Below are 13,070 nucleotides of genomic sequence, written 5' to 3' on the forward strand. Positions count from 1 at the left end.
CACGGACACCGTTTAAGTCACTGCACCTAGCCTAACTATCATTTCTTTTTATCCTTTCTCCAAACATTACTTGTTCTTTGTTTATCCTCTATGTTACCCTTACATCTCTGCCATCCTTATAGACCTCTCAACCTTAGTCTTAACCCTCTCCCCTATGCCTATCTTTCTTAACTCCACAACCCCTCAACCCACCCCAATATTAGAGTCGCCTTTATTCGAACCCTAACACCTAACATTGTTCTACCTCAAGCCTAAATTCACAGCTTCAAATATATCTTTATCCAAACGCTTACAACACTCGCATTCTCATACAAATCACAGTACTCTGTCCTTTAACACAGCAATCATATTTCCTGCAAACAACCTAACCCTACATCTAACCCAACACTTAATTTTCCTACCAAACACGTTTCCCTAAACCCTAACCTAACACTCCCCTCACCCCTAACCAAACACCACCCTTAGCCCTAACCTCTAATCTTACCTCTAAACCTCAACCCTTGTCTTACCAAACACTATCACTATACCAAAAACACTACCCTAACCCCTATCCCAACACTTATCTTTTCCTAACAAACACATTATTGTTAACACTATCACTATACCAAAAACACTACCCTAACCCCTATCCCAACACTTATCTTTTCCTACCAAACACAATATTGTTATCAGTATCAGTATACCAAAAACACTACCCTAACCCCTATCCCAACACTTATCTTTTCCTACCAAACACAATATTGTTATCACTATCAGTATACCAAAAACACTACCCTAACCCCTATCCCAACACTTATCTTTTCCTACCAAACACATTATTGTTATCACTATCACTATACCAACGTTCACCCTTGTTCTTGCTTCGCACCCCACATCCCATACTCCATGCCCATTGATCGCATCTACCAACCCTGGCTTTGCCTATACCCTTTCTGTAACACTAGCCTGTCTTAGGCCTCTTCTGACGTGCCAGCCAATCCTCTCCCGTTGGAATTAATGTGTGTAATTTATATGCGTTATTATGTGTGCAAATTTATATGCTTTCATATGTCAGGCTTATGCTATGTTTGTATCTTTTAATCGATATTCGTATTGTTTTTTAATAATTATTTTTTTATTTGAACAGATAAGTTATTTTGTACGCCGTCTCTGAGAAAAAAAGGCATAGTTTGAATCACATTGTAAAGGCCGTGTTTACTTGAATCACATTGTTTGTCATAATAAAAATAAAACCTCGTTTTCAGTTAAAACACACACCTATCTTCTAGGGCAGTGTATTCCAAAAACACACCTTTCCGACTATTTTATCGACTTTGTTGTCTTCTAGTCTTAAATTTGTCTTTATAAAAATAGAGGTGATCGGCAAGAAAAAGACAGGTACAGGACTATCACCCAGTTGTGTGCCTCCGTGATTACATTTAAAAGTTCCATATCTCATCATCCCACATTGGAGAGAAGGTAGCATTGATACTTAATTATTCTCGTGAATGCAATCGCCACTTAAAGTACAAAATTATTTCAGCAAGCTGTCTGCGCATTCTGTTTTTATTAAAACGCAGACACAATAGTTTATCATCCAAGCTCTAAGTGCCTTTTTCCAAATACTTCGCTGTGGAGACGAGGCTCCTTTACATTTATTATCGGGGAAAGCAACCCAGATGGCCCTGAAATGCGCGGAGATACACTTAATCGTTGCTAGGTAAGGTGAAGTCGTTCTCAAGCTGCTTCTGGCTTTAATTGCGCAATTCGATCGTTTCGTTTCTTTGTTTTCCTCTGTGCTTTTCGCTATTGATGGCGAGTACTATGTGTATAAACAAAGAATTAGTTATTGCACATACCTTTTACTGCTTTTAAAAGTTTGCTTGAGTTTCTTTAGCGCTCTAGATTAATTTAGATTTCTTTTTAATTTCTAAATGTGGGTGTATTTTTTTTTTCTATTTCTAGATAGGTTTTCTGCCTGGGACCGGCCTTCTCCTTTCCCCCATTTGCATACGTGGAAAGTCTCCGAATATTTCGACACCTCCGTGCACCCGACATGTCAATCCCAAATTCGTATTTAGATGACCTCCAAATCTTTGAAAAATGGCACAAGACATTCCTAATTTAGCATAACTCATTCAAAAACGATTTGAAACTCTCGAATATCAGTGCAGTATTAATGCAGTATAATATAAGCGGCCGTCATTTAAGAGCCATATGTGCACGACTACGCATGCGTATTGAGATCATCCCTGAGAGCATTACCTCTCACGATAACGGCTCGCTGAGGATCGCTAGTATTATCCGTAGACTAGCTACAAAGTCCTAAGTGATTCATTCAAGTCAGCTTGAGTCTAGGCTATCTGGACGGAAAGGATTTGCACGATTTAAACACGTTATGTTTTCGTATGTATGGTTTTTTCCAGGTTTCGTGTCCGTTTAGCTGAAATATTCCCTAGTGTGTTTAATCCCTGTGGTCGGTTTGATGGAACTGCCAACCGCCGCGACTCGGTCTTGATACGACCGCAGCTGAAATTGACCAAAACCAATTAAGGGCCCCATTCAAACCCTGCATTTTTTCATTACCAAACTAGCATACATTTTGGTATTGACGTTACACTTGATTCACTCCGAATCAAAATAATAATAGAAACAAAACACAGATTATAAACATTTGCGGAATTATTAAGGAGATTGGTCGGAGCTGAGTAATTTTACTTGAGCAAGGCTCCGCATTAAAACGATACTAAATATTAATCAAGCGCAAAAACACATACATAATCGACAGCTAGATGTGTAAGAGGCAGCCTCGCCGATTTATTGCCACTGGCAACCGAGATCTCGTTGATTAGGCGATGCTGTAGAGCGTTCGCCCAGACGGAGAATCGCCTCAGAGCCCCGTCAAGATGTCCTTACGAGCTCTAGTAGAGAGCAGCGTAGAATGGCCACTTCTCGCAACATTCAGCCCGGTCAGGTCAGTCGTCATTTCTTGTGCAATTTCCCGAGTCGCTGATTTATCATACTCTTCACTATATTCTCCACTTTTTGCCCGAATATAGAAAACTCTTCTTGTGATATTGTTTTATTATGGGTTCGAGATGCGTGCAGAGTATTGGCGTGTGTGCTTTTAGGGGTAGTTCAGTTAGTCGGCTGTTCGTTGCTTTGTGTTTATGTATATCTACTGGCAGTAGTTCAGCTAAGATGCTTCCGCAAATTTACCACAGTGCGCTATTCCTAGCAGGTGAACACACATCACTTCGTCAGCTTTATTGACTTAATTCAATGGTAAGAAATATTTCAGAGTCATTTAAACCTTTGAGTCGTGAATGGTGGGGTTGTTATTTAGCTGTTTCTACAAAGCGAGTTTCGCGTGAACCGAATTCGTACTATGGTAAATAGCAAATCATTCTTATCTATGAACGATAGTCTGAAAACTAGGCGCGGGGATTTCCTCAATTTTTATCCGTGTCGAGCTGGGACTTAATCCATGCAAATGCATGCTGGTTTACATTTGGAAATATTTCCGTGACACCTGTCCGCATCAATGTAGACTGCTGAAATATCAGCAAACCCATCGGCTTCTCGGAGTGTCATCTTGGTGAAATTACCCTGAGATTAGTGCCTATCTATAACGAAGCACAGTCGCGGGGTTTGAAAAGAGCTTCTTAGCACTTCAGTTCCCTTTTAATAACTCGCGGGACGATGAAAGAAGTAATTTAATTTGATTCAGCTATTTAGTCATTTGGGTGAAGCTTTGGACTAGTAAAAATCGTTGTACATCTGGGTGTTTGTTGGGCTGATCGCTATCACATTAGGAGCGAAGCCAGTAAGGAAGCGTCGGTGCATTCCCGTTTCCATTCACATTTCCTCCTCCATCTGAACGAACACTGTCCTAAACTTGAGTTCCTTACTCTCCGCCCTAATGACTTAAACAAACCCATCTCACATCATGTGTTTATGTTGCCTTGTTTGTTTACATGAACACCGACATTGCTGACCCTAGGGATATGTTAAATAAGGCAGTGTAAGACACAAATCATCAGCTTTCTTACTGGGCGGACGAACCTAGTATTTGCTGTGAGCGACCGAGCTTTGCGTTGTTGCACACTCGCCTTAAGTCAGTGGGTAATGCATTACGAGACACTGACATTGTTCTACTCTGCATTAGCTTTCATTCAATATTATACTTTTTAGATCTCAAACAGCAGGGTATTCTACCCTCTAGTGCGCATATATGCAAATACAATATGTTTTTATGGTGGTAATCGGGAACCATTGGTCGTAAGATCTCTGAGATTACGGCCATTCCTTCAGTTTCCAAAAACGTGGGACTTGTAACACAAGGTTAGAACTTACCGTGCGTTGTTTTCCGAGCATATCGCGTGTTTTTCTTTGATTAAGAAGCGACAATGTGTTTTTTACAGGAAACAGTGTATTTATAGCATCGAATATTAATTGGATATTCGTCGTAGTTTTATTTTTCAACATTATTGTACAGGGATGCTTTCTTTTATTTATTCTCCAACATTCAAAAACACAATATTCTTTTTAAAACGTCACTGGTGTTTACATAACTCGTGCTTTTTTTTCTTGTAAGCGTATCCCTGTCTTGAAAGTGCTCTCATGTTATTTTATGTTTAATGTTGACATCTTTATAAGAGACATTCAGTCAGTCGGTATGTCACAGACCAATTTTCCTGCACCCGGCGACTTTCAAGGGTTCGTTTTGGGAGCCTAAGGGTAGAAGCTTAGATTCGAACATTTTAGAACGTCATTGCTGCAGCGTGGGTGGATTTCCTTGTAATTTTTTAGGAATTAAGATTCCTGCCTTAGAGGGCCATGCCAGGGATTTTGCACATTTTAATTTATGTTATTAGTTTGATTGCTTCTTTTATGTGCGTTTCCACCGCGACAGCATATTTTACAACTGCCTTTCCTATTTGGAATACATCACTGCCTAGCTTCCACAACATTAATTAGAAACTGAAGTGCTTCAATAAGCCCGTAAGGGATCTTGAGTATTTTTTATATGTTTTGTTAGTTAAATGTATTCATCTCGATAAAGATTATCGATAAAGACTATTTTTGCTGTCCAGGCCTCCGTTTAATACAGGAAAAGCTCGTCCATTCAGGTTTTTGTTTTACTTCTCACTGAAAATCCTTGGTTCTTACAAGCTCTGGATTGATTGCTAAATAATTAGTCGGTGGTGTAAACACGCTATGATGTCGACTGAATCACGAACTTCGCCGTGTTCGCTGACAGCAATGTTTTATGTATGACTTCTCAATCTAACATGAGGTACTCAAGAAATAGTTTTAGGGTAACCCTTCAGTATCATCAGGGCGATATGCGCGAGTTACGTTGATAGAAATATGATGGAATCGTATTGTGCTGATGTTTGTTATTGTGGTATGGTTATTTCGTATATCGTGACTGCGTCGTTAATCTTATATGTTTCATATGTGCGTGCCACGCATACAATGGGCCAAAACCTGTGTGACAATCCCAAACTCATTATAGCATGGTGATTTTAATCAGTGAACCAGTACCGGCTTGCTTATACATAGATATTGCAAGGCCTTACAAGACATTACCATTGTGCCTCTAGTTTACAGCGAAGGAAGTTTTTCTAAAATTATTTTTTCGTCAATGAAGGTTAAAAAATTCTTCCAACACCTTCTTGCTTAATTGGTGAGTGAGCTGCGCTCTGCGACTTGCTTCGTGTAGTAAGGCTCCGCAAAGGTCTCTTCCATTGAAATGTAGTTCACTTTTCGTGGCTGATCTCATTTTATGTTTGATTACAATTGCTGTGAACGGTGCAATGCGCGCCACCTTTGCTATAAAAAGACTCGCCTTTTAAAGCCTTAAGTACGCATGTCAAGCTTGCATGAAACTTTTTTAAATTTAGTGCTTAGTTTAAGAGAACTACTCGGATCTCTTTCGTTGTTGCAATCGTACGAGAACTTTAAACAATTTCCCTAAATTGAGCATGTGCCGATTGCAATTGGCTACCGGCAGGCTTAGAGTTGTAAATATTTGGAAGACAGCCGGTGTGTTTTCCATATGTAAATGAGAGCTTCCTCCTGAACACTAGAGACGGTTAGTGTCAACATTTTAGTTCACATAAGACGAAACGCAGCCTTTTCCTACTTGAGCCAGCCGCCGATTTGGAAACTCTCCTTGGTGCACGGACCATTCGAGGTAGACTTTTATTTTCATTGAATTCGGTTGAGTCGAGGGTTCTTCCCATTCCTGTCGTTTAGTATTTGCTTATTCTTTTACTCCATTAGTGTTTGCCTATTCGCGTGAGTTGCTTCAAGCGTATTGAGATTACAGTCTTGCAATCACTTATTATTATGAAAGGTGAAAGTTCCAACGCTTCCAAGTCATTAGCAAGCTCAAAGTATACGCATTTACTATTTTGATTCAACGACCTTGGCACCGTCGTGGAGAAGTTTATTTTGGAATCCTCGTTGGTTGCTCCTAGTGGAATTACGCCTGTATATCAAGCTAAGTGTATAACTGAATTAGGCAAAGCGCTGTGTGGATCACCCCGTGACCTTAGGCCGTCGAATCCCACCACCTGCCACCATCATCCACATACTCTTATTGTCTCATACTCCCTACCTCCCACTGACACTCAGCTGTTATTTAAGTCACAGAAGCTTACTGTTTGCGCGCATCTTATCACTATTTTTTATGTTGTTAATGTACCGTGTTACCGAAAAATCAGAGATTTAATCCGTAGCGACTTGCTCTTTCTCTCTTACGGTGCGATTTAGGTACCCTAAAAATTACTTGGACAGTTCAAAGCCTATTACTTGAAGCGCGCAAAGTCTGTTTCCGCCGCTATCTTAATTGTTACAGTCGCGGTTTCACAGTTCCGCTAAATTCCACTGTCAAACTTGGTAATATATGCAAATATTTCCTATCATATGGCATTAAGACGAATTTGTGTTACTTGAAGGCTTATGGCCTCAAGTGATGTCTGTTTTTTTTTGGCGCAAACTGTGAGGGGAATTCCTAGATATTTTGATAAAGGTAAAAAGGTATCGTTGTTGTTGTAATAGTCAGTTATAACGTAAAACACACCACAATTGTTATCGCCGTAAACATACTGCTATCTGTGACGCGCACTCAATTGAATTAGAAATAAAAAGGGAGACTTTCAACAATTTTATTAATCTAGGAATTCCTAACAAAGGAGAAATACTTAGGAGAGAGCATTGTAAGGAAAAATATGAGTTTTGAGATTTTGTCAGAACAACGCACATTATACTAGATTACTTTGTTGAGTCAAACTAAAGGTGGAGAAAATTGTTGAAATTAGAGCTCTGAAAAGAACGTTGGGTTATTGAGTGCACACTGCGAGTCAGAATTTGTAAACTACAGTTAGCACATTGCGATCAAGCTTTTTTTGCTTAAGGTCTGAACTTGGAGGCTCGAGCGAAAGGCTCGCGGTACGGGTCTTCATAAGAAGTATAAACCGTGAGCTTTGTGGGATTAATCCCGGGCATTAACCCAATTACAGACTCGTGGGCTTGCGGATTCTCGATTAACCTGCGCGCGCGCTTTCTTAGAAGAGTGAACAAAAAGTCTGGTTCCCCACATTATTATGACTGCAAACAGTGCTAATGTCGCTATGCTAGGCGTTCGTTGGAAATGTAGGTTTATTAGCATACGATAGCAAAGCTGTCTTGGGTCACTGGTGATGTTGTTAGTGATTACCTGCAAGGTGCGTGAATCACACTTAAGAAGAGTTCCCATCGATTCCCGGTGCGTACCTTGTCCAGTCTTTGTCCCGTGCGATAGCTATCCTCAGGGATACTTAATCAACCCGACAGGACATATAAGTCAGCATACATCTTGTCGTAGCTGTTAATGTAAGGGTAGAACAGAAAGTTGCATTCTTCTCACGGGGTCCCTGGTGACATGGGGACCGATCTCGCGCAGAGGTGGTAGGTGTCGAGGAATATTAGATCGAGTTCAACGTCCCATATGAGTATGCTATGATAATACGCTCACGTTGGACTTCTCTGTTTACAGCGTTTTAGAATGTTTACCTTAAGCGAATTCAAGATTTCCTCTTTGATATTCTCTTATGCTTTAGCATGTAAAACTGATAACTTGATATCGTCCAACAACCTTCCAGGCCACCGGAGGCGGTATTTTGGGTATTCAGTTACCAACTTCTAGTACTGCATTTAACTCAGCTCGATGTTTAACCTTGTGAAATTTAAATTTGCTTGTAAACAGACTACATTCATGGCAGTTTAAAAATGCTTACCCAATAGAACCCAAGTTCGAGGAAATGCTTTATTACAATGCAGATGATATTATGGCGGAATCAGGCCGAAATATGGGGCTCAGTTCAATTGAAGTCTAGATCCTGTGTGATAACTTCTAAAGAAACTCTCCCCGAACACCTGTGGAGCCCGAATACCCATTGCACGCTCTTAAATCAAATAGAACGGAACTCCTGTCCCCTGGGAACGTATTGAGCGCTTTGTCGAGATTTGACGAACTGTATCAGAGATGCTAGATGGAATGATGGCATAAGATGTAACATTAGTGTAATAGTGATATTGGATTCTCAAATATGCTTCCGCGTGATAATCAAAAAACGCGTAACTAGAATATTTTTGTTCATTTAAGGACTCTCAGTAGATTAGGTTAAAAAACTATTGAATTACTATGCGAAAATTACCAATAATATGTATTGTTCATTGAAGATTTTTTACTGTTTCTTTTTTATGCCTTTTTAACATATTATATGTACAGTTTCAACAACTTTTATGATTTTTCCAAATTGCTTATATGACTTTTCTTTTTTTTTTTCTCATTACGATTTTATTTTTCTCTTCAGAATGTGTATGGCAATATTCACCGTGTGCTTGAGATAGCAGACAAACTAAGCGAAGCCGGCCATTATGAAGCAGACAGGATTGAAGCATTAGCAGAGTCCGTTGATAGGGAATGGAAGTCATTTGATATGGAAGTGAACCAACGGAGCTCTTTGCTCTCGTGCTCAGTGGCGTATCACAAGCACAGTGAGGAGGTTAGTAATGTGTAACGCAATGTGTAACCTTTGATAATGCGTAACACGAAATGTGTAACCTATAGTAATATATTACATGCCCAATATTTAACCTTTGGTAATGCGTAACACGAAATGTGTAACCTATAGTAATATGTTACATGCCCAATATTTAACCTTTGGTAATGTGTAACACGCAATGTGTAGCCTTCATTAACGCGTAACACGCAATGTGTAACCTTTAGTAATGTGTAGCACACAATGTGTAACCCTAGTAATGTGTAACACGCAATGTGTAATCTTAAGTAATGTGTAAGACGCAATGTGCAACCATAAAGAATTTGTAACACGCAATGTGTAACTTGAAGTAATGTGTAACACGCAACGTGTAAGCATTAGTTATGTGTACCACGCAATGTGTAAGCTTGAGTTATGTGTACCACTCAATGTGTAAGCCTTAGCAATTTGTAAAACGCAATGTGATAATTTTTGTTATGTGTAGCATGCAGTGTATATAACCTTCACCCACGGTGAGTGGGTTAGTAATGTGTGAAATTACGTGAAGTTAATTAATGTGATGACTTTGTCTCTGGTAACAAAGGAGTACCTCATTACTTTACTGTTTTCCTTTTCCAGTTTCTCCGAAATATCAAATACTGGAAACAGTACCTTGAGGACCCGGACCTGATCAAAAACTCTAATGTGTCTACGGTAGAAATCAAAATCCAGGAATTAGACAAGCTTCGACAGGAATTTGAGGACAGTTTCCATACGGTAAGCACGGACAGTAAAGCCTTGTTGGGAGAATTACAGAAACCTGCGGTCGCTTTTGATGACCAGTTCCTCAAATCTCCTGAGTACTCGGAGGCTTCTTCGCATGTTATGGATATTTACTTGGAAGTTCACGAGCATCACCGACAATTAGGGATTTTATGGGAGAAACAACGGACGCGCTTAAAGGATCATCTCCACCTTTGTATGTTTGACCAGGATAGCAAACAGGTGAGTACATATAACCTAGATAATCTCATATAAATTCCTTGCTTGATTTTTAAAGAAAGACTGTTGATAAGTCAAGAAATCTCGAAAAAAACATTTAAAAATGTTTTATTCTTTACTTGTCAAATTCAGTCGTAAATATCGCAAAACATTTCCAAATACCGTCGATGGAAATGGATGCTTTTTTACAACGTGTTATTTTGCTAGGATGGCAAAATGGCGACTGGCAAAGACGCATTAATTTTGTATCCATTTGAACTGTCCTTGTAACGTTATTAACGATTATCTTGGAAGTAAGGAGAATCTTTGTTATGAAATTGTTTGGACATTTATCTGCACGTTATCCCACATGATAGCAAATGCCACCACGTACTACGCATGACAATGGTGTTCACCAGAGAACGACGACTTTATCTTTTCGTCTTTATCAAATAAAAAGAATTCATCTAAAAGCTCTCTGTTTAATTTGACCTATCTTTAACCAAAATGCAACAGCCTTTATCCGACACACCTTCGTTTTATTAAAAAAACGTAAGACAAATTATTTGAAGAAATTTCGGAATATCCATCTAAACGCAAAGGTTTATACTTATTTGCCACATTCAGTTGAAAATATCGCAATTGCTTTCTTAAGTCAGCCGATGGCAACGGACGGTATTTTGCTAGGATGACAAAATAACGGCTGACAGAGCCTCGAACAGAGTCACTCGCCCGCGCACTGTTAATGCCTAGTGCACACTAGCAACATAAAAACATAACGACATCGGCGCGCGCACTATGTTTAGTCCGACATAACGACATGGACATAATGACATAAAAGAAAAAAACATGTTTTTTTCTCTTATGTCGTTATGTCCATGTCGTTATGTCGAAGATAAGAGTGTGCGCGCCCATGTCGTTATGTCGATATGTTGCTAGTGTGCACTAGGCATAACACTCACATGCGCGCAGTTTTTTATTCCTGAATTAAATCCTTCTGAGACTACCAGTTATCTGCGCGATCCTCGTATGACTGGAGCATCTAAAAGGTTGGTTATGACTCATCCTTAGGAGGCGTAAACCGTTGTTTGTCATCGGCGCTTTTCTTTCTGACTAAACGATGATCTCATACTTATAAGGGATAGAGTGAGTGATCGATGTTCGCACGTGATGAAATATTCATAACTTCTAGAGATAACATCTCGAAATCTTTTTGGAATTAAACTTTTCACTCTATGTTGTGGTCTAGAATTAGGCCTGTTAAGACAGAGGTCACATTATCTCTGAACTAAACTCAAGAAGAAAACGCCTGTAGGTCATGATCTCTTTATCGAATACAACCTAAGGGAAGTCATAGGTGACTCTTTTATGTGAAACATGATCTCTAGCGTCTGTAAATTGGTAGTTCAACCGACAAAGCCGACGTCCGCTGGACGCCTTAGAAGTTTGACGAGTGTCATCACTTCACGGTCATGTCTCGTGATATCTGTCACTAGTGACAGATGTTTGACGGCTATGTCGAATACGGGGCATTCATACCACACGTGACCAGCTTGTCGATTAGTGAATGGATGTAAACAAACCTACCGCACGCTGATCAACTTTCTACTAGACCTCTTATTTACGCACAGGGGAGTGCGAATTATGCAGCCGATCAATTCTCTGCTTTAGTTATTCAAGCACAGGGGAGTGTGGATTATGTAGCTGATCAATTCTCTGCTTTACCTGTTATTCACACACAGGGGAGTGCGAATTATGCAGCTGATCCACCTTTCGCCACACTAAGCTCTTTGACGATTGGTGAAGATAATAGGTATTACTAGATCAGCGCGCGTTTTTAATAATCTTGAATAGTATAGCAGACGTGAATAAATGGGAATGGGAAAAGTGCTAAACTTTACCCGCATTTCTAAGTGGGCTAACACTCCAATTACTTGGAAGACAAAACTTCTGTACGAAATAATTGATGTTTTTATTCTAGGCTACAACGTAATTGATGTTTCACGGTGGACGCTATACAGTAATGTGTCGTAGCGAGTTCTACGCGTTTGAGACCGTATATGGCGATCCTCATAAAACTATAGTTAGCAGTAATCCTTCTTTCGCATTCTGCTCACAGCAAACAGCGCCAGACTTGTTACATGCGACTTTAGGGTCGCTGTAATAACGCTGTAGGATAACGTTTTTTGTTGATAAGTGCGGTTTGCGGTCGCCCTGTGTCCCTCTGGGTATTGACGCTGACCCTCAGTACCCCCGTGAGTAAAGCCTCTTGCTTTGATTATCAGCGATGACCCCGGGAGGGCTGAGGTGTCTAGCAAGGAAGATAGCCGCAATTAAAGAGAAAGAGGCCCTCAAGCGACCCCTACATTTGCCTGTAATTCTGTGTAGAAGATTAGCCCTTAACTAGACGTTTTCGTGTCTGGGCTTTGTTTGGGTGTTCTTTATACTCCTCCCCATGTTTAATGCTCTATAAATAATAAAGCAGTCTCGGCGCGTATTCCGCGTTATTTCTCTCTTGCATTCCATGGACGCTCTGACGCCATTATTCTCGCCCGGATACGATTATCGCGGGTCGTGATCGGCGCGGAAATCTTGGTAGCCGCTCTTTGGCGCTGACTCGCGGGCGAAAACTCTGCCTGTATAGCGCGAGCGCCTGTTTTTGCGTGCTCGGGAAATGTGGCTTGGCTCAACACTTAATATCCAAGCAACCCCCCGCCAACCAATCGCTGACCGAGTTGTAATTGCCTTTGACTGGGGTTGAAGCGTGCTTGTACGAAGCGAGAGTGAAGGCTGTCACACAGAGATTAGATGTTTTTCTCTCCACCTGTTGTTGGAGCCTATTCTGATGGGCGCATTTCAAATTGAATTTCCCCTAACGTGCTTTGCGCTGGAGCGCTTCTTTGTCGCCGATGTGTGAAGCTCTTCTAAGGCTGGTCGTTGGGCCAGATCATTTTTGTAACATTTTCCATCAATACTGGACTTCACGAATGGTGAGTCGACCTAACCCATTTGTTACCACCAAGACTAACCAAAAACAGACTTGTAAATCCGGTATCGCGCGTGCGATCTCTTCGA

At 40.4% G+C, this 13,070-nt stretch overlaps 1 protein-coding gene and 1 long non-coding RNA gene across 16 annotated transcripts in view; one reads left to right on the forward strand and one right to left on the reverse strand.

Annotated features, from left to right (window-relative positions):
* The window catches only part of LOC5515709 (triple functional domain protein), an 84,201-nt gene that overhangs the window by 21,173 nt on the left and 49,958 nt on the right, over positions 1–13,070 (forward strand). For 12 of the 15 annotated variants that reach the window (XM_048724170.1, XM_032385464.2, XM_032385465.2 and 9 more), the window contains 2 exons: positions 8,847–9,038; positions 9,654–10,019. In XM_048724170.1, the coding sequence (XP_048580127.1) occupies positions 8,847–9,038; positions 9,654–10,019 (558 nt within the window). Of the gene's footprint in view, positions 1–2,813; positions 2,954–6,074; positions 6,182–8,846; positions 9,039–9,653; positions 10,020–12,773; positions 12,986–13,070 lie in introns of those variants that run through there. The other 3 variants (XM_032385470.2, XM_032385473.2, XM_032385472.2) reach the window with 3 other exon arrangements.
* LOC116620016 lies at positions 1,528–2,885 on the reverse strand. Its single transcript, XR_004296966.2, has 2 exons — positions 2,757–2,885; positions 1,528–2,508 (listed from the first exon to the last, which is right to left on the reverse strand). It is a non-coding gene; the product is annotated as an uncharacterized LOC116620016 (long non-coding RNA).

Source organism: Nematostella vectensis, chromosome 2 (genome assembly GCF_932526225.1).
Source record: "Nematostella vectensis chromosome 2, jaNemVect1.1, whole genome shotgun sequence".
NCBI lineage: Eukaryota > Metazoa > Cnidaria > Anthozoa > Actiniaria > Edwardsiidae > Nematostella > Nematostella vectensis.